Source organism: Melanerpes formicivorus, unplaced genomic scaffold (assembly GCF_026170545.1).
Source record: "Melanerpes formicivorus ecotype bairdi unplaced genomic scaffold, bMelFor1.0.p_v2 SCAF_16, whole genome shotgun sequence".
In the NCBI taxonomy this organism is placed as follows: Eukaryota; Metazoa; Chordata; class Aves; order Piciformes; family Picidae; genus Melanerpes; species Melanerpes formicivorus.
In genome coordinates, this window is record NW_027142368.1 from 12,131,330 (window position 1) to 12,156,085 (window position 24,756).

The window sequence follows — 24,756 nt, forward strand, 5'->3', positions numbered from 1 at the left end:
GACAGCTTTGTGGGACGTTATTTGTGCCACCAAGTTTGCCCTAACTGAAGGGCACTTGGCTGCTGAGCTCTGGAAGAGAGGAGGGCTAGGAGCAGAGGCTGGGGTAAGGCACTTTGCCGAGCTGCTGGATGGAATATGAAATGAGCGTTGGTGCAGTTTGTGTCGTGGCGTGAGTTTGTGAGAAGCAGAGGAGCTGAAATGACTTCATGGCACCATACCTTGGCCTGGGCTTGATTTGAGTGTGCTGCAAAATCTGAGAGAATCAGCTTCAGCTTTGGGCTCAAGTTTACCTGTCCATGTGCATGTGTCTTCTCGGGGGGGTTGTTCTGGGAGCTGTTCCAAAAGCCTGTCAGGAGCTCTGCTCCTTTTGCTGCTGTTCAGGGGACTGCATGGAGCTCCTGGGCTGTTTGGGAGCAGCACTCAAGTCTGAGATGATACTCCTGGAGATCCCAGGGGAGGAGGGAAGCTGCTGTCTCCTGTAGGTCAGTTGCTTGTGTTTTTGAGGCAGTTACAAACCCCTTGGAGTGGGCAAGTTTCAGCACCCTGACCCCTAGCAGTGCATGTCTTCAAGGTGCTGCCTGGGAAGGTAAATCCTTATCCTTTAATGCTCTGGAATCATTTTGGGGCGAGGCAGGGTGGCTCTCAGCACCAAGCTTTCCCTCAGGAGCTCACAGTCCTTGTTGCTCTGTGGTTGCTGCTGGGTGCCTGGCTGTGGGAAGGGTGCTGGGCAGTGGAGAGTCAGCATGAAATCCTCTAGTGGAGCTATAAGTGGTTACTCCAGCCTTGTTCCTTGTGGAAAGGAGGAGTCTGCACAAGCTGTGCCTTGTCCAAACACCTGGTTTGCCCAAGCTGTGCTGATTTTCAGGGGCTGCTTGGGTCTGTTGCATGCTTATTTCTTGCAGAGAGGATTCCCATGCTAGATGGTTTGGTGACAGACATTGATGTTTTCATGGTCAGCCTGCTCTGAGAACCTGAACTGTCTCTGATTTTCATCTTCTCTCTTTTGAGAGGGTGCTTACCCACCCCCCCCAAAAAAAAAGCCAACCCCAAACCAAACTGTAATGCACCTGTGGGCCCTCCAAGGTGATTTGTTTTCCCTCAAGAGCAGCAGTCTCACTTCCTCCCTCATCCTGACCTCCTCCTTCTCATAACTGTGTAGCTCAGGGTGCTGGTTTGACTGGAGAGTGTCCATTTCTGTAGCCAGCCAGGGTGGCTTCTCTTGGAGGTAGTTCCAGCTTCAGGTTTTGGTTGAACTGTGATCTCAGCTACACTTTGACCAAAAATTGACCCAAAGTGGCTGGACAGAGACCCAGCAGGTGAAGGTCAGGAGTGTCCAAGTTTGCAAACACTTCAGTCACTAATAAAAGTGGCCAGGACGAGTCAGTGTCCTGCTGTAGGGTGACCTGAGCTCCACCAGGCTGTGCTAAGCTGGATAAATGGCTGCAGGCTGCTGAGCTGCCTGCCTAAGGGGCTTGGGGAGGCTCATGGGCAGCAAGCTTCTGCAGCCTACATGTGCAGGTTGTCTGTGCTGGCCTGCAGCTGAGAGGAGGAGGCATGACCCCTGTGTGATAGGTGAGGCTTAGTTCATGCCTCCTGCTTGGCTTTTCCTCTGAGCTTTCCAACTCTTTCTGTTCCCCTGCTGAGCCTGTGACACTCACTTTGGTGAAGTACCTTTATAGAATGATTATTTTCATTATTTATGCCAGGAAATGCAGGGAGCTCTTCTCTTAGGTGGTCTTTGTGGCCCTTTGCAGAGCCAGATACCACAAATAAATTCATCCAGGGGGACAGAATGTGATTTATTTGAGTATCCTGCTCCCCCCAGAATGGTCTTGGGAGTTTGTTTTAATGTGCCAGCCTCAAAAGTTCTAGAAGGGAAACATCCAAAGTCCTAGCAGCTAGACAGGTGGTTGGTGTCTGCTGCTCTGGGTGATGTTTCTGGTGTGTGCCTGGGCATCTGGGGGGGGTGGTGCTAGCAAAAGAATAAATGTATCTAACAAAAGCAAAGTGTGCCAAGTCTGGTAGCAGTCCTACCAGCCAAACAGCCTTGGCCAGAGTGGTTTCTAGAGGTGAAGGAGTTGAATTAATGCATGGTTTGAGAGGGCAAAAGCATCTCTGGGCTGACTGGTTTCCAGCAGGGTTAGAGGGAGTCTGGAGCATTCCATGGTGGTTTCTGCAGGGAGCAGTACTGTTCCCTCCCTGTGCTTCAACACAAATCTGATCTTTTCTGAATGGCTTTGGTGCAAGATCTGAGTTTTGAGGGGAAATCCACCTCTGCTTTGGATGTGGTCACACTCCTAGGAGAGTTCTCAGGCAGTTCACAGGGCCCTGTGTGATCTGACACATACATTAGGTGGCTCATGCTGCCTTAACTCTGCTACTTCCTTCCTAGCTCAGGCTCTGAATGAGAGTGGTGAAGCCCTGGAATGGGTTGGCCAGGGAGGTGGTTGGGGCCCCGTCCCTGGAGGTGTTTAAGCCCAGGCTGGGTGAGGCTCTGGCCAGGCTGATCTAGTGTGGGGTGTCCCTGCCCATGGCAGGGGGGTTGGAACTAGATGATCCTTGTGGTCCCTTCCAACCCTGACTGATAATACATCCACAGCTCCCAAGGTTTCTGAAGGCCTGGGTGAGCTGATCTGGACACAGGGCTCTCACTGGGGGGTATCTTGCACCCACTTGAAACGAGCTGTGGAAGAAGCTGTGTCCTGGCCAGCTATGGGAGACTGACACATGTAAAAGAAGGCAGATGATGATGCTGTGTGGGCAGGGAGAAGGTGCACAGCAGCAAGGTGTTGGTGTTCCCCACCCTGTGGTGCAGCTGAACCTCCCTGCACAGTGACTAGCTGAGGACAGGACCTGTGGAGTCGTTCCCTGCTAAGTCTACCTAAGTTTCTGCTCCTCAGCCCTGTGATGAGGCAGTATTGGGGGACTGGTTTGAGGTGCTGGCTTTATAAGCTGTAGCTGCATGTTTTGCAGGCTCTTAATTGAGGAGCTGAAATGCTCTATTGTGTCCTGCACCCTGAGTGACAGTCCAGGCCTGGCACTAACAATGCTGTGGTCCCTCTCTGAGGCTTGGGAGGCTTCCACTGACTGTCACTGGGTGGTCGCACCCAGCCCATCTCACAGGCAGCTCTGCAGCTCCCTGCAAGGAGGCCAAGGGTGTGCTGGCACCTGGAGCATGGGCTTGTTAAAGGCAGAGGTGGTAAAGTGAGCAGTTCTGGCTGTGGAGAGAGAGAAGTTCAGTCAGTTGGGTTCAGGCAGCCTGGTCACTCACCAGCATCTCCATGAGACCCAGGAGAACCTGTTGCACGTCTATACCTCACTTTTTTTGGGTAAGATTAGATCTGTTGTTGGTTCATCAGCAGGGAAGGGACCTGCTGGTGGTGCTGGGAACTGTTCAGCAAACTTGGAGCTCTTTGACCCAGCACCTTCTAAGGATGTTCTTGTGCTCAAGCTGTGTTGCAGCACGGAGTGTGTGTGTGTGTGTGGTGCTCCTCTGGGGAGAGGTTTCTCTTACTCCAGTCTTCACCACACACAAAACCACTCTGCTCCTCCTGATCTGTGGAGTTGCAGAATGGCTCCTCAGCAGGACACAAGGCTGGTGGCTGCCTGTCCTTCTGCAGGGGAGTCAATGAGCTGCTGGAACTGTGAGGAAATCTCTCACCTTCTGTCTGCTCCAGGGCTAATTTTGCCAGCCCTCTGCAGTGAACTGAGCTAATTCCAAGTTGGGATTAGCACCTCACCAAAGTGATGCTGGACGCTCTCAGTAACCACACTTGGGGTGAGGAATGAAGGGCAGCAGCCTTGGATCACTTTAGCACATCTCAGGGAGGCAGAGTGGGTGAGTGCCACCACCCTGAGGACAAATGGTGCCCATCGTGGTCTCTCTGTGGCTGTCAAGTCAGCAGTTTGCATCTCAGGGTGTGGCTCCCAGGCAGGATTGCTGGTGTGGCAGAGCTGGTTCAAGAGGTTTTCTCCCTCCCTTCCTCCCTCTCTCTGTTAGTACCTCAGGAGCTGAGGGGAATTGTGCATCATGCCCTAGCTGGCAGGGGGGTGGCATCCAATCCAAGCTGTGTCTGTGCTGGGCTGGTGAGCTAGCTGCAAAGGTGATGGGGCTGGTGGCAATCTGAGAGGGGCAGACAGGGTGGGGCAGGAATCTCTTGAAGTGGCTCTGCAGCTGGGGAGAGCCTGCGGTGGGGCCTCGCCCTCCCCCCGGGCAGTGAGGGCTCTCTGGGGCTCCTGCTGAAGGCATAGTGGTGGGGCCTGGGTGGCCATCCCTGGCTGGGAGCCATGGCACCCATCTTTGGGCTCTTGGAGATGGTTGTCACACCCATGAAGGGAAATGGGCCTGGGGAGGTGGAGATCCACCCTCTCAAGCGCTCTGGAGCATGTGAGAGGTGGGGAGGGAGGGAAACTTTGTCTCTCCCATGGCTTGGGGCAGTGGGTGTCCTGCCTTAGCACTGCCCTGCCCTTCCCTTCCCTTTGGTCAGATTCTGCTGTGAAATTTGAGAGGAGGCCTCTGCCTGTCCCTACCAGTCAAGAGCTGATGCCTCTGCTGTAAACAGCAGTTAGCAAACCTGTCCTCACATGTTGGTGTCCATGATAGCCCCTGGGCCAGAGCTCACAGGAGCTTCACAGAATGTGGACTCATCAGCTGTGGGGTGAAGCTTGAGGAGCATGGAGGAGAAGGCTGCTTCTGCAGCATGTGTGGAGTGGCACCAGCACCCTCAGGAGTCCACTGCCCACATCTGAAGGGTGGCAAAGCTGGATCTGACCAGAGTCACAGCAGCTCTAATCCCATGGCTTCCAAGTTGTTGACATTGGTGGTACCAAGTCCTTCCTGTGATGGGAAATGCAGGACGCAGCCCACAGGGCCATCAAGGCCTGTGCATGTTAGCATTCATGTGACATGTGTGACAAAGCTCCAGCCCTTACCCTCCCATCACTGAGGACATAGGTGGCCTTAAAGCTGGGAGAGAGAAGTTGGTGGGCTGGAAGGACACTGCTTGTGCCTGGTGAGATAGCAAAGAGGAGGACACAGCTGCTGCCCTCCCTGAGTGGGGCAAGCAGTTGTCCTTGTTCTACCTTGAATGGCTCATACTATCCCATCATGAGGACTTCTGGGTTGTCCTCCTGCTTGCTACCACATAATGATCTCTTGTGATTGCTGTTTGTCCATCCTCAGACCTTGGTGTGCTTGACAGAAGCCAGTCCTGATGGATAGTGGCTTCCTCAGAGCTGGTCCCATGGACCTGGGACAGTCTGTGCTGGGATGAACCTACCATGTAGTACCCATGGGATGAGCCCTGTGTGCTGGGGTGGGAGCCTGGGTGGTTGTACCATCTGAAACGTGACCCTGACCATCCCTTACCCTGTTGAGTGATGCCCAGAGGACTCAAGGTTTGTCTGCTCTGTGCCCTAGGTGAAACCTAGTCTGAACAAATGTCACTGGGCACACCTCACTGTCCCAGTCCAGGCAGGACCTATGTGAGTGGGATGATGAATCTCTCTCTGCCTCCAGCTGAAGCCACTACAAATGAGTCCTGCCAGATGACCCAGGTTTAATAATGGAGTTCTGAATTATTTAGGGACTCTTCAGATTTGGTCTGAGCAGCTCCTTGGGAGCTGGCAGCAAGGGCAGGTGATGCTTGGAAAGCTTCAGAAACCCCTGTGAACATTTGGATCTGGAGAGATGCAGGAGTGTGGTGGTCCCTGGGAGAAAATATCTCTGAAAGCACCTGGCTGATGTTCTGTGTCAGCAGAGGAGTGCAGGAGGAGTGTCTCTGGTGGTTCCTTGCTGTGTCCTCAGGGTGTCCTGGAATGAGCAAGCACCAGGAGCACTTGAAGGTACTTGTGAGTGACCACACAATATTTACAGTGTCTCCTGTTGATAAGCAGGTTCTCCCAAGGTTCCCCCAGCTGGAGGTGACACAGGCTAGGAGAACAGTCCCCATGTCCTCAGTTCCTTCTTGCTGTTGGCTAATTATGTCAGGAGCCACCCAGACAGGAGTCTGGTGGTCCCTGGCTGGGTTGTGGGGGAGAAGTGGCACAGGTAGGGGAAGTGATGTGTCCAAAAGTGCAGAAACAAGGTGGTGCACTAAGATTGTCCTCTGAACAGTGTGAGGGGAAGCTTTTGTCTTCAGGGTGAGAGGTCTGTCTGGTGCTGCTGGTCACGGCAGTGTGGCTTATTCCAGAGGAGGAAATGAAGGCTGAGCAACCTGAGCTCTAGAAAGCTCCATTTGCTATCAGAGTTGACTTATCAGTTCACAAACTTCTTTGCACAATGCCTGGCCTGCCTTTGTTGGGGTTGAAGGCAGCTGGAAGAGGTAGAAGGTGAGGAGGAAGGTGGCATCTCACACTGAATCCCTGCATGCTGTGGAGCTGTAGCAGTGGACTGAGCCTGAGGCAGGAGCTGGCTGTGCTTGGAGAGCAGGGGCTGGTTGGTGTAGCTGAGCAGCTCATCCTTTCTGGATGTCCTGCCTGTTCCTGGCTCTGGTGGAGAAGCTGATGAGAGCAGGAGGACAGGACCTGTGATGGGATAGCAAAGATACTGAACTAGCAAAAGCACTGGAGGCAAGAAGGGTGGGGAGCACTGATCTCAGCACTGGAAATGTTGTCTCCAGTTGCCTTGCAGAGCCTCTCATCTCAGTGAGGTTTGATGCTTTTGGGATCAGGGTCAGCCAGAACAATCCTATGCAGAGCCCAGGGAGCAGTGCTCAGGCATTTGTCCCCATTTGGACAATGGAATGTGAGCATCTCAGATGGAGCTGAGGAGCTCTCTGTGGCTGCACCTGTACAGACACAGCCTCCAAAAGCCTGTCAACAAAATCTGAAAGCAGCATCCCAGCTCTCTTCTGTCTTGGATGGGCCCAGGCTGGGTGAGCTGCAGACCCAGCTCTTTGCTGTACTGCTGCTTGTGCTGGTCCAGGCTGATTCCTGTTCTGGAGGGCTCTGGGCAGAGGGTCAGTCTCTTGGGGGCTGCAGGGAACTTTGGTGGTGGTCTTCCCTTTCTACAGTGGTCTGAACAAGCTGTGCTGCCCACTTTGAGCTACCTGCAGATCTCCCTTGGCAAGGATGCTGAGGACTTGTGATTTTTGAGGGCCAAAGAGTAGTGAGAATATGTTCCTACTGCTCCCTCTCTTAGTTAAGAGTTAGGAAATGCTCTGTGCCCTGTGTCTCTCACCCAGCTGAAGGTAGCTGCACACCAATGGTTGAACCACACCAGCTCATTTTCCCTTATCCCTGTTCATCTGATGGGGAAATCAGGATCCAGGATGAGTGTGAGCTGCTGCAGGTCACTGCTGGAAGAGATTTACTCATGGAGCCTGGAGCTTAATCTGGAGAGAGCAGACAGCTTGTGATGACCTCAAAGTTTTCTGTTTGCTGCTCCTCCCTGTTTACCTCTTTTCCCAGCTCTTAGGAGGCAAGGGAGGAAGGGGAGGAGCTATCTGCAGGGGGTTGCCTGCAGATAAACCTGGTGGCAAAGCTTAGCCTGTGAATCCATGAGGGCAGGGAGGAGATGGACCTGATGGACAGGGTTTCTTCTCTCCTGTTTCTCTGCTGTCCATGATTGTGCCACTTTGTTGCTGTAGAAACAGCACCAGTAGTAAATAGCATGAGCTGGCTGTCCAGAGACTCTGAATCCCTGGGGAAGCTCCAGGAACTTGAAGCAGAGGAGGTTTGGTGCTGGGATCTGCCTGGGGCTGTGGGGTGGTACAGAGAGCTGGATGGGTTTATGGACAGTCTGGTGGGGAGGTCCTCTCTGTAGCACTTCCATGGTGGTTGGGTGCCTGGAAGGGTGCACATCTGGGTGGCTTCCTTGCTTTTTGCCTTTCCTTGGGTCTTCCATGTTTTAGCTTTAATAAGGCTGCCCCCATACCCTTCAATGTCATCAAGGAAGAGTCTCCAGGCTGTGCTCATTGTGGTTAGTGCTGGCCCTCAGGGGTGGGAACTGACTGTAGATCATGCTGCCCTATCGCTGTGGGGCCTGGCAGCTTGGCAGGAGAGGTGGCTTGATAAAAGGCACCAGAGGAAGGATCAGGACGTTGCTGTTATCTAGAGCAGCAGCTCCCAAGCCCTCCAAGAAAGACATGCAGAGGGGATGGTCCTCTGTGATGTTGCTTCTTACCTTGCCTAACTTTGCCTGAAGTGAAAGCCTGCAGGGTGAGAGAGAAGACTTGGAGAAGCTGCTGCAGAACTTAGAGAGAGCAACACAAACACTGGAGGAGCAATCAGAAGGTGTAAGTGCAGCAAAGCTGTGCTGTGCAGTCCAAGAGTGCCCAGCTTCCTTATTGTTAACCCTTACAACCCTGCCTCTCTGCTTCCTCTTGGGATAGAGATGAGGCAGCTGGAAGTGGCCTCTGTGCCTCCAGTTCCCTGTGTGCAAATACTTCCACGTGGCACCAAACCCCAGAGCCCCTTTGGCCTATTTGGAGTAAGGAAGGAGCAGGTTCTGAGCTGCTTGTGGAGCAAAGGGGGAGGGAGTATGTGCAGTGGTGGTGCAACAGTGCAGAGAGTGGAGGAAGTGTCATCCTAGTAGATGGTTCCACACTCTGGCCATGTTCCTCCCAGGGGTCTTGGGTGGTTGTCTTTCCTAAGCATCCTAGGCCCCATAACCTGTGACTCAGGCAGTTTGCTGTGCTCTGTATGGTGTCCTCTTAGCAGGAATTGAAGGACAAATCCCAGGGCTTCTAGTGCTTTTTCTCTCCCAGCACTCCTGTGGTCCAGCCTTCCAGTACAGGCCTGGTGGTGCTCATCAATCTGACTGCACAGGACATGTGCTGGGGACACCCCAGCAGCAAAAGAGCTCAGCACAGCAGGTTTTTGACTTGGATGCCTTCTGCTTTCAGGGGGTGGGAGGTAACTAAAGGGGTTTGGAGGATTTGGTAGTCCTTCATGAGCTTCCTCAAGTTCTCATGGAATCCAGGCAGGGTTTGTCCAGGTCCCAGGGTGCTATGGCTGGTGATGGTTATGGGCAGTGTGAGGGCTGGTAGGGCCATATAAGCTAATTGGGACAGTGTGACACACACTGGAGGTGACAGGAATGAGAAGCCATGTCCTGCCCCAGGAGGAGTGTTTTCTCATTGGGAGTGTTGCCAGACTTGCCCATCTGTGATCTGATCAGGCCTGTTCCTCTGTCTGGTGGTTTTGCTGCTGTAGCTGGGCAGCATGTGGTTCAGCAGCAGCTGCTGGAGTTCTCCTTGGTTGGTGCTGGCTCCTCACCTGCCTCTTTCAGCCTTGCTCCAGTTCCCCAATTACTCTTTGTCTACATCCAAAAGTGCAAACCAAAGCCTTCTCCCTGCTCATCCTGAAATGCTGCCAGCCCCGCTCGTGATGGGAATCCCTCCTGGGCTGTGAAGCCTGGAAGGGCTCCAGTTCTGCAGAGATTCCTCTTCACTCCTCAGCCTGGTGCTGTGTTGTCTGTCCCTGTCCAGGAATCCTCAACCTGGGATATGCCAGTTCTGCTCTCCAGGTCCTGAGGGAAACAAATCATGTTTAAAGTGGGTTAGTGGTTGGGTTCCTCTTGTGAAACCAGGCAGCAGAACAGTTGGGTTACTATGGTGGGTCTTGGTCAGAAAGTCATCACTGGTGGATGGGGCAAGCAGAGCTGCTAAAATCAGCCACCTGCTAGCTTGTCCTAGAGCTGAGTTGGCCTCCAGGCTTGCCCTGAGCTGGACACTGAGAGGTTGCCCTGGATCTCTTGCTTGAGGGAATATGACCTTCTCTTCAGGTCCCACTGTGGTGCTGCCTCCTAGCTGGCTGAGTAGGGAGCCCAGGACCACTTTATTGATTGTCTCTGGGGTACTATCTGCAAAGCAAATAGCTCTGCAGAGCCCAAGTATTAACTGAGTGACATGGGCACACCTCTTTAGGACCCTTCCTTTGTGGCCCAAGGGACAGGAGGTGGTGTGGTTATTGCATCCTGTGCTTGGGAGGAAGAGAAGCTGAGAAGAAAACTGAGGTGCAGGTGAGGAGGGAGAGGAAAAGTGAGGGGTGCTCTGGTCTCCTGAAGTGGATGGAGCTGTGGCACAGCAGGAGGAGGCTTCCTGAGGCCTGGGAGATGAAGATGGTGAAGGTCAGGAAGGGAATGGCAATGGGCAGGGCAGGAAGTGACTCAAAGGCTGTGCTGGTTGTTGGTTTCACTCTGGAAGTACATGAGGCCCTTCAGCAAAAGGATATCTTGTTCCTCTCTCAGATATGACCTGGTGCTTATTCTCTTCTCCAAAAAGACTCCTCAGGAGAGAGGTCTTTTGCTTCTTCTCAGCTCACTGTTGCTTCCCTTGCTCTCAGAGGTAGCTGTGCTCCACCAAAGCCATGCATGCTGACTGAGAGGTGCCCAAGAAGGGGTTTTGGAGAGCACCACCATGGAGCTCTAGGAGCCACTTCCCTGGGAGAAGGAGGCTGCAAGTGAAGGGACCAGGATAGAGCAGGAGCTGTCTGCAGGATTAATATTCATGCTTCCTGGTTCCTGCTTTAAGTGGATGGTCCCCAAGAGGGCCAGAAGGAAATGGACAACTACCTTGGGTGGGAATCATTGGCTGGCTGGTGGTGGAGGGTAAATAAACTGCCTTCATCTTCACCCTGTTAGACACAGAGAAAACCTTTGGACTTCTTATCCTTGATAAAACTCTAATCAGCATGGAAAATGCCTGGATCCTAATGTGGATCAAAAAGCAGTGCTCCTATGTCACTGCTCCATGCTGGGGTTGGCCAACAGGTCCATATGTAACGTGCCTGGCTCCTCTCCTTTGCTTTCCTGGGGCTGAGCTCCATCTGGGACATTCTCACCCATGGCAGTTTTGGAGGAATCTCCTGATCTCCAAGTCTTGTGTCCCTGGCTGAACTGACAGTTGACACTGGAAGAACTCCCAGCAGCAGAGCCACCCCCGGGAAGATCTTAGTGTGGAAGCTCAGAGCTGTGACTTGCTGGTGTGCTCTGGTGAGATTTGCCTGGATGGGCTCGCAGCAAGAAGAGTCAAGAGGAGTGTAGCAATCTGGGGTGGGGTGTTCCACCAACACCTAGCCCTGGTGTAGGCTGTGGGGCAGAAGTAGCTGGCTCTTCCTAGAAAAAGGTGAAATTGAGCTGTGGGAAGGATCTGTGCAGCTCTCACAAGGTGTGTGCTGGTGGAAAGGTGAGGTTGGTGTGAGAATAGAATAGACCAGACCAGGTTGGAAGAGACCTTCAAGATCATCTGTCCAACCTATCATCCAACACCACCCAACCAACTAACCCATGGCACCAAGCACCCCATCAAGTCTCCTCCTGAACACCTCCAGTGATGGGGACTCCACCACCTCCCCAGGCAGCCCATTCCAATGGGCAGTCTCTCTCTCTGTGTAAAACTTCCTCCTGACCTCCAGCCTGAACCTCCCCTGGCGCAGCCTGAGATTGTGTCCTCTTGTTCTGGTGCTGGCTGCCTGGAAGAAGAGACCAACCTCTGCCTGTCTACAACCTCCCTTCAGGTAGTTGTAGAGAGCAATAAGGTCTCCCCTGAGTCTCCTCCTCTCCAGGTTAAGCAGCCCCAGCTCCCTCAGCCTCTCCTCACAGGGCTGTGTTCCAAGCCCCTCACCAACTTCGTTGCCCTTCTCTGGACACGCTCCAGCAAGTCAACCTCCTTCCTAAACTGAGGAGCCCAGAACTGGACACAAGACTTGAGGTGTGGCCTAACCAGTGCAGTGTACAGGGGCAGAATGACCTCCCTGCTCCTGCTGGCCACACTGTTCCTGATGCAGGCCAGGATGCCATTGGCCCTCCTGGCCACCTGGGCACACTGCAGGCTCATGTTCAGCCTACCATCGACCAGCACCCCCACGTCCCTCTCTGCCTGGCTGCTCTCAGCCACTCTGCCCCCAGCCTGTAGCTCTGCATGGGGTTGCTGTGGCCAATGTGCAGCACCTGGCACTTGGATGTGTTCAATCTCCTGCCCTTGGACTCTGCCCATCTGTCCAGCCTGTCCAGGTCCCTCTGCAGAGGTAGGTCCTTCTACCCTCCAGCAGATCAGCTCCTGCCCCCAGCTTGGTGTCATCTGCATGTTGTGGCTTGGTGTGTCTCCTGTGCTTTGCAGCTGCTTATTCAACCAGGCAGCAATTCCCTGCACGGCAGGTGAGGAGCAAAGCAGAGGAGAACAGAAAAGGATCTTGAAGAGCCTTTACACAAGCCCTAGGCTTATATCCTGACCACATTTATCCTCCTATGGAGATTTAGAAAGCTCAGGAGCTGTGATTTGTGTCACTGTCCCATGAGGAAGCTGCACACCCCAGGGGTGGAAAACTCTGCTGTGGAGGTTTGCCCAAAGTCCCAGCAGATGCTGCCTCTCCCAGGACGCACGCCTGGAAGAGCAGAAGCTTTTCCTCACTCCTGTCTGCTCTGTGCCTGCTGAAATATGGTTTGTCCCCACCCTCCCCAAGACAACAATGACATGAAAGCCTGGTGGCCCCACTCAAGGGCACCAGAGGCGTTGTGTAACTGGAGGGAGCTCTTTGGATTGTGGCAGAGCTGCTGGCTCCTCAGCCACTGCTGGGATCCTGCTCTCCTACAGACTCTGCACATCAGAAGGCCAGACTCTTCCCTGCCCACAGAGGACCTGGTGAAGCATGGGGAGTTGGGGAGCTTTGTGGTTGATGCTTAGACTTTAGAATTTACTCAGCTGGACAAGAGGAGCCTCTTTCTTCATTGTTCTGCTTCCCTCCTTCCCCACTGCAAAGAGCTTTGGGGTTCAGGTGCTCCTGCCCTGCTTCCTGGGGTTTGTGCCTTGGTCTGATTGCCTCAGAGGTGGTGCTGTGAATGAGATCAGGGTAGAGCCAGAAGCATAGATCTGTTTCTGGATCTGTCTGGAATAAGGTGAGGTTTGTATTCCTGATGTGCCCTGGCGTGTGGAAGAGGTTACCCAGGGAAGTGGTGGAGTTACTGTCCCTGGAGGTGTTCAAGAAGCCTATGGACGTGGCGCTTCAGGATGTGATTTAATGGCCATGGTGGTGTTGGGTCAATGGTTGGACTTGGTAATCTTGGAGGTTGTCTCCAACCAAAACAATTCAGTGAGTTCGTGCCAGGTTGGGCTGAAGGCCCATCTTCCAGGACACCTTTCTCTAGTCATAAAGCCTCTGGGGTTGTTAGTGAGTGGCCAGCTCGTTGCTGCACGTTCAGACGGGGCGAGAGTGGGATCTGTCCTCAAAGCTGTGATGTATGCTCAGCATTAACCAACACAGAGTGGTTTTGTGGTCCAAATGCCAAGCCAGAGTCACCAAGCACTGGAGCTGGCACCATGTGGGCAGCAGCAGTGGTAGGGAGCAGGGTCCTTCAGTCCTGGTGGAAGTGGTTTCCTGCTGGGATTGTACCTCCAGCAGGAGCCCAGCACCTGCCTGTGGGAGCCGGCTGGAGCCATGCGGTCACGTTCCTGTTCACTTAGCTGGCCTGCACAATCCAGAGCCTGGGCTGGCTTGGTGCCACTTCCAGAAGCACAGACAATACCTGATATGGCTGGCAGCCTGGCAGAGCAGCAACTGTGTCCACTCCAGGAGGAAATCTTCCACCAGGATGAAGGAGCCAGGCACCAAGATCTGCAGGAGGGGTTTTCCCAGTGTGTTGGTTATCGACCCAGCTCGCTGCCTGCAGGCTGTACTTTGCTACCAGGGTTTATCAGGCTCCTGGTGTGCTTGGCCAAGAGCTGTCCTCTGGCTTGTGCTGCTCTCTGCTGAGAGAGGTGTCAGAGAATCACAGAGTTGTTTTGGTTGAAGGGACCTTTAAGCTCATGGAGTCCAACCCTTAACCCAGCACTACCAGGTCACCACCAAATCATGTCCCTCACCATCCCATCTCCACTGCTTTGAAAACCTTCCAGGGATCCAGTGCCTGCTGGAAATGGGGCTGCAACTGCTCATCACAATTCTGGCTGGAGCTGCCTTCCAGCCTGGGCCTGCAACATGCCACCACCTACTTGATCCCAAAGTTGGCTAAGACCCACAGACTACAGGACCCAGCAGTCTCTGCTTCATTAAGCACATCTTCTAATTAACAACAGAGCTGCCTGCTGGGACCAGTACTCCTTAGCCTTGTTTCCTGGTCTTGTGGGAATGGGGTGAGAAGTTGGTCATGCTGGAAGGTCTTTAGCATACTTGCCAGGGCTAGGTGTGCCTTGAACTTCCCTGCTGGGATGTAGTAAGGAATAAGATACCTGCAAAACCATCTGAAGTCTCCTTCAGCTGGACATGGTCCAGACAAGAAGGAGGAAGCACTCTGACCTCCTCCTCTCTCTGTGTAGAAATTCAAAGAGGAAGCTACAAATGAGGTTCCCTTGGTGTGTTTGCCCAGATGGCCTCAGCCTTCTGCACCCTCACACAGCACTCTGCAAGGCAGCAGTGATTTGGAATGGTTCTGGGATGGGAATTGTGGTTGTCCAGCAAGTGGGGCTATTTGGGATTCCTCCTTTTCCTCCACTGAAGGTGAGGAAGGGTCTGTGGGTGGAGCTGGAATCAGCTGGGCTGGTTTCTTCTGTGGGACTTGCTCTGTATTTGCATCCTGCCTGGCAAGCAAACACCGAGCTGGGCTGATGGATGATGGGGAGAAGAGTGGGAGCTTTCCTGGCTGCTGCCTGGGGGGGCCTCAGCAAAGTCTCCTGTGTGTTAACAGGAGCTGAGACCTGTGGGAGCTGATTGTGCAGGTTCCTGCTCCCCAGTGGTGCTGGGTCCAGCTCTGGAGCTCTCATCACAGGAGAGATGTGGACCTGTTGAAGAAGGGCCAGAGGAGGCCACAGCAGTGATGGAAAGCCCTCTGCTGTGAGGCCAGGCTGAGAGAGTTGAGGTTATTCAGCCTGGGGAAGAGAAGGCTCCTTGGAGACCTTCTGGTGGCCTTTCAGTGCTTAAAGGTGCTGAGAAGAAAGGTGAGGACAGGCTTTTGAACAGGGCCTGTTGTGACAGGACAAGGGCTGATGGTTTGGAACTAAGAGAGGGAGATTCAGACTGGAGAGAAGACAGAAATGTTTTATGCTGAGTGTGGTGTGAGTCTGTCCCAGGGTGCCCCATCCCTAAAGCCACTGCAGGTCAGGCTTGGGGCTGTGATCAACCTGCTCTAGTTGAGGATGTCCCTGCTGACTGCAGGAGGTTGGACTAGGTGAGCTGTAAAGGTCCTTTCCCACCCAAACTAGTCTGGGGGTCTATGAAGTCCAAATGAGTTTTGAACTCCATCAGAGCCTGACTGGGACTGGGGGCTGTGACTCCTCTACCACTGCTGTGAGGCTGCTGCCAGCTTCCAGACCCAGATGTGACAGCAGCTGCTGCATCACCTCCTGCCCCATCCTGTCTTCTGGTGTGAATGGTTCACAGTGGGAGCATCCCTCATTGGGAGGAGTCAGCCTGGCTAATCCAGAGCAGGTTGCTTTTATCTGAGTGGATTTAGGGAGCATTCCCATGGAGGGCTGGCCAGCAGCTGGGGACAATAATTCCTTCCAGATCCAGCAGTGTCTGTCAGGAAGCCCAGTACAGATGTACTCAGGACATGCTCTAGGAGAAGAGCTACTCCCCACACAGAAACAAGGGAATAAATCACCTTCTGGGTGTGAAAACTGGGGATTTGTCTTCAGCATAAAGGATTTCAGTTCCCCAGTGCCTTCAGCTCCAGCACAGCAGAAAACTGAAGCACCTGGAGAGATGGGAAAGATTCTTTTTCCTTTGTCCCAGTTTCACTGATCTATCTTCCCCCCTTCCCATGTTTCTGTGTCAGCACTCATTGGGAGTGAATTATCTGTCTCCCAGGCAGCCCAGCTTGCACCAATCTGGTGGTTGGAGGAGGAGCAAATCTGATGTTGCAGTGGTGTGCTTTGGATCCAGGACAGCCCCTGCCTAAATCAATCTTCTGTGGCAGGTCTCTCTTGAAAATTGCTACCACCAGTGACTTATTCTGAGCAAGAGACCTTGTGGATAATGACTTAGGAACAGAGAGACTCTTCTCTTGGGGAGCAGAAGCATGTGGGCTTCCCAAAACCCATGTGCTTGCAGGGCAAAGGCTCCCCCAGAGGACCTGGCTGAGCTGGGTTGGGTTGGGGTGAGAGTCTTGGAAGCTGATGATTCCTCCTGGTCCATAAGTAAGCTCTCTTGGTGTGCTCTCTCCTCAGCGTGGCACCATGAGGCGGCGCTACGAGGACGATGGCATCTCTGATGATGAGATTGAAGGCAAGAGGACCTTTGACCTTGAGGAAAAGCTGTCCACCAACAAGTTTAACTCCACCTTCGTGGTCTTCATGGAAGGCAAAGGTTTGTCTTGGACTGATGTGCCTCAGTGTGTGCTGCGCGGTGCTTGGCTGCTTCTCCAGTGAGGCCTGGAGTGGGAGATGACCTTCCCCTGAGCCTGTCTTAGAAGGCTGCCAGGGGTCACAGTTGGGTGTGCTCTTGTGCATCTGATTGCACCCAGGCCCTCCTCAACTGCTCACTTGAAGGGTGCTTACAAGGCAGTTGTGTTAAAGACATCCTGCCATGAATCCTTTGGTTGGAAGAGACCTTTAAGATCCTGGAGTCCAAGCCTTAACCCAGCACTGCCAGGTCACCACTAAACCATGGCCCTCAGTACCACCTCTCCATGGCTTTAAAACCCCTCTAGGGAGGGGGACTCCACCACTGCCCTGGGCAGCCTAGGCCAGGCCTTGGCAACTCTCAAGGGCAAGAAATTGTTCCTCGTGTCCAACCTAAACCTACCTTGGTGCAACTTGAAGCCATTTCTCTTGTCCTGTTGCTTGTTCCTTTGGAGAAGAGACCACCCTCCAGCTGATTACACCCTCCTTTCAGGGAGATGTTCTCCTGCCCTGCATGTTGCTGCCTTTTTTCCATCCTTCTGTGAAGTTAGGCAAAGTCTCTGCTGTTCACACCAGCCCTGTGCTTTGCTGTAAATCTCTTTACTTGCAGAACCCAAGTGGTGCAGAGCAGGCAGGGGTCATTTCCTGCTCCTCTGCAGGTCCTGCAGCAGTCCCCAAGGAGTTTGAAGGCAGTTTGATGCATGCTGGGGGAGGAATGACTCAAGCCTGTGAAGCCCTTGGGCCAGGGAAGCTGATAACAGCACAGAAGCCACTTGCTGTGAGGAGCAGTGAGCCAGCCTGCAGCTCTGCTGGCTTGCTGGGACACATGGCAGCCAGGAACAAGAGGGTTGGCCTGGGTCAGCACCTGGAACTGTGGCCACATGTCTCCTAGACCCTTAATTTAAAGATCATGTGGGATCTTCCCTTTCTTTCACCACACACATGGCTCAGTGGGATGTTTGTCATCACATGCCTCAGGAGGGTTCACCATGAGGGAGAAACATTTCTTCAAGGCTTCTCTTGCATGGCTGTTCCCCTGGCTGAGGCAGCCTGTTGGAGCCCAGCCTCCCTGGGGGGCCTGTCAGCAGCACACCATGCTGCTCACAGAGCTGCTGCTAAGGAGCTCTAGGATCTCCACAGAAAGTGAGGGACAGGGGTTTATTTGGCTGGCTCAAAATACAAAGAGGTTCTTTTGGTCTCAACTGCACAGGGCCCTGACCAACCTGATCTGAGGGTGAAGGCAGTTGGCTGGCAGCAGGGCTGGACTGGACCTCTCCAGAGATCCTTTTCAACCTCAGTTTGTCTACAGTCACAGGATCATAGAATGTTAGGGGTTGGAAGGGATCTCTAGGGATCATCCAGTCCTACCTCCCCTGCCAAAGCAGGATTACCTAGGGCAGGTCACACAGGAACACCTCCAGATGGGTCCTGAAAGTCTCCAGAGGAGGAGACTCCACAACCTCTCTGAGCAGCCTGCCCCAGGGCTCCAGCACCCCCGCACCAAAGGACTTTCCTTTCACGCTGAGGTGGAACTTCCTGGCTTCCATTTGATACCCATTGTTCCTTGTCCTATTGCTGGGCACCACTGAAAAGCAACTGTTCAAAAGAGTCCTCTGAATGTATCTCCCCTAACACCTTCCCTCTTCTTGTGTCCCCTCACCAGACTTCACAGTTGAATACATCCAGCGGGGCGGCCTCAGAGACCCTCTCATCTTCCGGAGCTCCGATGGCTTGGGCATAAAGTAAGTGGTAGGGACACAGAGAGGTGGATGGCTCTGACCTGATGTCTTGCTCCTCTCCATGCTGTGTGAGATCTGGTCCTGTTGGATGGACCAGTGCTCTGCCAGGCTGGTAGGATTCTGTCCTGCCCATGCTCTTCTCGACATGCAGTGAGCAGAGAAGAGCGTCTTCCACCTCAGTTACCTTGTTCTAGCTGGTCTGGGCTTCAAGTGAGAGGATTGAATTGGCTGTAGGTGATCACAGCTCGACCTGCTCATGGTCACAGCTCATCAAATGCCAGCACCAGAGCCTGATGCAACAGCTGGCTGGGGTTCTTGCTTAGTAACATAGGCATCTATTGCCAGAATGGTGCACTTGGCAGGGTTTCTGGCATTTGCCAGAATTCCAACCCAACTTCCCCACCATGGTGACTTCTAAACTGCCCTCTGCTGCAGTTTTAAGGTTCACAGCTTGGGCTGGAAAGTTGTGCTGGTGGAGGACTTTGTGCTGGTTAATGATGTTGATATAAATATGGTAAATGCAGTTTTAAAGCCAATCAAACTACTTCAAAACATCACAGCTGTCTCCTCCAAAATGAAACCAAACCTGACCTGACCCAGGGGGAGCAGGGGGTTTGGGTCAGAGGGATAAATCAGCCTTGGCAAAGCTGGTCAGAAACAGCAGCATCACAACCAGCTGCGGAAGTTGAGAGCTGTGATGTTCACACAGGCAGCATCTCCCCCAGTGCTTGGTGCCCTGTGCTGTGGTGGCAAGTGGAACACTGGAACAGGTTGCCCAGGGAGGTAGTTGAGGCCCCATGCCTGGAGAGATTCAAGATGAGGCTCAACAAGGCTCTGGGCAACCTGATTCAGTTGAGGATGCCCCTGCTCACTGCAGAAGGGGTTGGCCTAGCTCACCTTTGGAGGTCCCTTCCAACCCAAACTGTTCTATGATTCTAAGTTGTGCCAGGCTCAGTTTTAGCTGTTGGGTGAGTCAGGAGGGCAGAGGTTTGGTACTGAGGATGACACTGGAAACAGCTGGGTTTCTCCTGAGCTTTGGGTTGTTTCTGTGGGTCAAGAGCTGCTTGAAGGGCAGCCTGCCTGTTCTGCCTGTGACAACAGAGTTTGTACAGAGCAGGACTCCAGCACAAGCAGTTGGAGCAGTTGTGCTGTGTCAGTGGAATATGCAGCTTGTACTGGTCTGGCTGGGCCCTTTCTGTGGGGATAACTCATGTGAGCAGTCCTCAAAAGGAGAGCCAAGACTGCTTGGGTCAAAGCCTGCTTGCACCTCTGCCAGAATCATGGAGTAACTTGGGTTGGAAAAGATCTCCATCAGGTCCAGATGTTAACCCAGCACTGCCAGGTCACCACCAAACCATGGCCCTCAGCCCCACATCTCCATGTTTCAAACACTTCCAGGGCTTTAACTACTCTTTCAGTGAAGAAATTGTTCCTGGTGTCCAACCTAAACCTCCCCTAAGGCAACTCAAGGCCCGCCCTTCTTGTCCTGTCACTTGCTCCTTGGGAGAGGAGATCAGCCCCCACCTGGCTCCAGCCTGTTTTCAGGGGGTTGCAGAGAGCCAGAAGGTCTCCCCTCAGCCTCCTTTTGCTCCAGGCTCAACACCCCCAGCTCCCTCAGCTGCTCCTCTCCAGCCCTGTTCTCCAGACCCTTCAGCAGCTTCATTGCACTCAGTGTCCTTCTTGGAGTGCAGGGTCCAAAACTGAGCTCAGGATTCAAGGTGTGGCCTCATCTGTGCTGAATACAGCAGGGCAATCCCCGCCCTGCTTCTGCTGGCCACACTCCTGCTGATCCAGGCCAGGCTGCTGGTGGCCTTCTTGGCCACCTGGGCACACCCTGCCTTATCTCCACCTTTGTCACCAACCTCCCAGGTCCTTTTCCATTGGGACAACTTCCAGCCACTCCGCCCCCAGCCTGAAGCCTTCATGGGGTGGTTGTCACCCAAGTGCATGAACTAGGACTTGGCCTTGTTGAACCTAAGCCACTGAACAACAGCTCAGACTGTAGAGATGGTCTCTGCTACTCCCAAATCCACTTCCCTAAGCAGAGGCTGGGCCTGGTGTTTCATCCCACCGCTGAGCCTAGACCTGTTCCCTCCCATCTAGTTGCACAGTCTTCACCCACACCCAAAAGGCAGGCAGGAGCAAAACAGGCTGCTCATGCTGGTGGTTAACTGGGGGTGCAGGGGGGAAGGGTCTGCAGCCAGAAGACTTGCCAGATTATCTTTTTAGCCAAGTGTTTGTCCTGCAGGATGCCAGACCCAGACTTCAGCGTGAACGATGTGCGGCTGTGTGTCGGTAAGTGTCTGGAGAGCACGCAGCACCTCTGCTCCCTGGGGAGGAATGGGGAAGAGTCCTTGGGTTCATCAAAGCTAAAGGGCTGGTTCTCTGACTCCTCCTCCAGTGTGGTCAAACCTGAGCCATTGCTTAGCTGATGAATCACAGCTCTTGCCTGCTTGAGTCTAGCTTCTGTTCTGATGTGGGTATGGAAGAAGGGGAAGTTGAGAGGAGAAACCCAAAGCATGACACTTGTGGGGGTGGGTTCCTTGAGAAAGGGTCCCATATCTTTGGGGCTGCCCAACTCAAGAGAGACAGGGGTTTGCTAGAGAGAGTCCAACAGAGAGCCACAAGGATGATTAGGGGACTTGAGCATCTCCCCTATGAAGAGAGACTGACAGATGTGGGGCTGTTTAGTCTGGAGAAGATGGGGAGGGGATCTGACCAGTGTCCATCAATATCTGAGGGGTGGGTGTCAAGTGGAGGGGGCCAGTTTCTTTTTGATGGTGCACAGTAGTAAGATAAGGAACAATGGATACAAACTGGAACATAGAAAGTTTCACCTCAACATGAGGAGAAACTTCTTTACAGTGAGGGTGCTGGAGCCCTGGAGCAGGCTGCCCAGAGAGGTTGTGGAGACTCAAAACCCACCTGGGTGCATTCCTGTGCAGGCTACCCTAGGGGATCCTGCTTTGGCAGGGGGGCTGGACTTGATGATCCCTGGAGGTCCCCTTCTGTGGTTCTGTGGTCTCCTGTGGGTGGTGTGTTGGGCAGAGGGGTGGCTGCAGTGCTGTGTGTCGTGGCAGGGAGCAGACGCATGGTGGATGTGATGGATGTGAACACGCAGAGGGACATCGAGATGTCCATGGCGCAGTGGGCACGCTACTATGAGACCCCTGAGGCTGAGAGGGAGAAGCTCTACAATGTCATCAGCTTGGAGTTCAGCCACACCAAACTGGAGAACCTGGTGCAGAGACCTGCTACGGTGAGCAGGGCTCCTCCTCCTGCTGGAGCCTCCTTTGTGTTTGTGGACGTTTGTAGGCAAGGTGCAGCCTGGCACTGGAGTGTGGGAGAAGTTGCTTGGAACATGCAGAGGCTCAGCCAGGGATGTCAGTGCTGGAGCTGATCTGGGGTTTGACTTAGACCTTCTCTAAGACCTTAGACTAGCTCTAAGGAAGAAATGCTTGATCCTGAGGGTGGTGAGGCCCTGGCCCAGGTTGCCCAGAGATGTGGTAGAAGCCCCATCTCTGGAACCATCCCACATCAGGTTGGTTGGGGCTCTCAGGAACCTGTTCTAGTTGCAGATGTCCTGGCTGCCTGCAGGAAGTTTGGCCTAGGTGACCTTGAAAGGTCCCTTCCAACCCAAACCATTCTCTGATTCCTGCTGGTTGGTGATGATGAACAAGTCCAGACCTTGAACAGTCACCTGGGCTGAAGTAGAAGGTCAGACCTGGGGTGTTGTTCAGTCTTGTGCTACTCAGTCCTCTTCTGCATACTGCACCAGCGTCTCTATAATGGCCAAAGAGAGGTGCAGGGCAGGGGTTGGAACTCCAGCTGGACTTAAACTGGGTAGCTGAACTCAACAGAGCTTGCTGCATTTGGGAGAGCAGCTAAAGCCTGGATGCTGGCTGAACTTTGTGGCTTTCTTGGTGTTTGGAAAGCATGATCCTGATAGGACAGCAACCCTGGGCTCAGGTGGAACTCCAGAAAGCATAATCCTATTAGCACAGCAACCCTGGTATCAGGTGGAACTCCAGACAGTTGTGCAGCATGGCAGGGAGGGTTTCTGAGACCAAGTGCTGAGATCTCAGGGCAGAGGAGGTCAAGGCTGGAGGAGCAGTGAAAGAGGAGCAGGAGGTGAACCCTTGCTCAAGTGTGGAAGGTGGGGCAGACATCCTGAACTTCCTCTGCAGTCGGTGGAGAGGAAGGGGCAGCACTTTAGGACCATTCACTTCTCTCTGTCAACTGTAGAGGGAGTTTGGACATCTCTGGCTGTCCTGAAGCTTACTTAGCTGTTGATTCCACCCTAGCAGATGCTGCCCAGTGCCCACCAGCTCCTGCCTGACCCCTGAGCAGAAGACCAGCCTCCCAGCACCATGCCTGAGCTCTTGCTGTGGTGTTTGCAGCAGATGGCAGCAGAATGACTGCTCCCAAGTCCTTCCTGTGTGGGGCTGGGAAGGTTGCTGGGTGTATAGAGGGCAAGAGTGGGGTGTTATGGCCATTCAGCTAACACCAGGGCTTCCTTGGTGCTGTTGTTTGTGGTGGGTGCTCTGAACTGAGCTGGCTACCGGTGTGTAGTGGTTGTGGTGGGCCCAGCACAACCCTGCATGCCCCAGGTGCCCAGCTGCTGCTGAGCTCACCAGGCTCAAATAGGTATTTGAGCTTTCAGGACAGTCTGGAGGTAGCAAAAGGGGTTCCTGGGCCCCTTTCATGTCTGCTCATGTCTCCCATCCCTCTGCTGTAGGTGGATTTGATTGACTGGGTTGATAACATGTGGCCCAGACACCTGAAGGAGAGTCAGACGGAGTCAACGAATGCAATCCTGGAGATGCAGTACCCAAAGGTGCAGAAGTAAGTGACTTCAGGAGAGGTTCCAGTGGTGGCAGGCAGAAGAGCTTCTCTTCAAGGAAAAGTGCTCAAGGGAGGAGCAGTTGGTACCAGGGGATGCAGGAGGAGCAGTCTGCCTGTTCCTTTGGGGCCTGGAGCATCCTTGTGAGGAGGAAAGGCTGAGAGCCCTGGGGCTGTGGAGCCTGCAGAAGAGCAGCCCCAGAGGGCAGCTGAGCAATGCTCAGCAAGAGCTAAAGGAGCTGTGGGGGGCAAGAGGCTGGGGCCAGACTCTTGCCAGTGGTGCCCAGGGACAGGCCAAGGAGCAGAAGGCACAAAGTGGAAGCCAGGAGGTTGCCTCTGAAGCTGAGGAGAAAGTTGTTTGTTGTGGGGGTGCTGAAGGCCTGGAGCAGGCTGCCCAGAGAAGTTGTGGAGTCTCCTTGTGTGGAGAGCTTCCAAACCTCCCTGGTCATTGTGATCCTGCTGTGGGTGCCCTGCTGGGGCAGGGGGCTTGGGCTGGATGATCTGCAGAGGTTTCTTCCAACCCCTCCCTGGTGGGATTCTGGGATTTCAGTGGGTGACACTTGCAAAGACACCACAAGTGTAAGGAGCTTCCCCAGCTGTATGGAAGGGTGGGTTTGTGGCTTCTAGGAGCTCACTGCACTGAAGTGGTAAGCACCAGAAGCTTCTCCTGAGATTTCTGGAGTGGGTTTAGTTGCTGGGCACTGCCCTGTAGACCAGACTTGGAGATATAGGGCTCTGCAGAGCTGCTGGGGATGTGAGGATGAAAGCTGTCCTCCTCCCTGCACTAGATCTTTCTGTGGGGCTGTGGTCTAAGTGCAGTGAGCTCTCCTGCAAACCACCACCCCACCAGCTCGCCTGTCAGTGGCATCTGGCACAGCTCTGAGCCCCTGGCTTGGCTTTGGGCAGCCCATTCCATCTGACCTTGTTGTATCTGCTCTGAGATGTGGACCACCACTCATTTTCACTTTACTGTCATCCTGTTTTCTACTAGATACTGTCTGATGAGTGTCAAGGGATGCTACACAGATTTCCACGTGGACTTTGGTGGCACTTCAGTGTGGTACCACATCCACCGAGGGGGAAAGGTAGGAGGATGCCTACAGATGCTGTAGGGGAGTGGCTTTTAGTCTCTTCTCTTGACAATCCTTGAAGATTCAGGTTCCAGGCATCAAACTGAAGTCTGCCCACCCCAAACTTGTTTATCTGTGATTTTTGGAAGTAGTTCAGGCTCTCAGAGATCCACCAGACACAGGTGGAAAACCCAGGCTCTAGAGACGATGCTGAGACTGCCTTATAGCACAGTGGAACCACCCAATTCATCCAGTGCCTTGGCCTTCAGAGAGGTCATTTGGCTGCATGGTGCTGTAAACCACTCACTGGGAACAGCAGAAAGTGGAGGTCAGGAGGATGGGGTCAGATTCTTGTCAGTGGTGCCCAGGGACAGGCCAAGGGGTAGAGGACACAAAGTAGAAGCCAGGAGGTTCTAGCTGAAGATGAGGAGTTTTGGTGTGAGGGTGCTGGAGGCCTGGAGCAAGCTGCCCAGAGAGGTTGTGGAGTCTTCTTGTGTGAAGAGCTTCCAGCTCCCCCCAGCCATTGTGCTGCTGGGCAAGCTGCTGTGGGTGGCCTGCTTTAGCAGGGGGCTTGGACTGGGTGATCTCCCAGAGGTCCCTTCCAACCTCCACCATGCTTTCATTCTGTAATACCTCCTTTGTCTTGTTCTCTGGTGTCTCTGAGCTCTAAATCTCTTGACACTGCTGTAATGAACACTTCACAAAGCATCCCAAGCTCAGGTGTGTCAGCTCAGGAAGGACCTTGCTCAGTGGCTTGCCCTCCTCAGTGTGACAGCTGCTCAGGTCACGTTGGGAATTGCTGCAGATTTCCATGCTCTGGGGTTGGGA

At 53.6% G+C, this 24,756-nt stretch overlaps 1 protein-coding gene across 4 annotated transcripts in view; it reads left to right on the forward strand.

The window, feature by feature from the left end:
- Positions 1–24,756, forward strand: part of KDM2A (lysine demethylase 2A) — a 48,945-nt gene that overhangs the window by 2,574 nt on the left and 21,615 nt on the right. For 3 of the 4 annotated variants that reach the window (XM_068148144.1, XM_068148145.1, XM_068148146.1), the window contains 6 exons: positions 16,104–16,242; positions 17,941–18,019; positions 20,265–20,311; positions 21,097–21,275; positions 22,755–22,861; positions 23,850–23,943. In XM_068148144.1, coding sequence (XP_068004245.1) covers positions 16,104–16,242; positions 17,941–18,019; positions 20,265–20,311; positions 21,097–21,275; positions 22,755–22,861; positions 23,850–23,943 — 645 coding nt within the window. Of the gene's footprint in view, positions 1–35; positions 104–16,103; positions 16,243–17,940; positions 18,020–20,264; positions 20,312–21,096; positions 21,276–22,754; positions 22,862–23,849; positions 23,944–24,756 lie in introns of those variants that run through there. The other variant, XM_068148147.1, reaches the window with a different exon arrangement.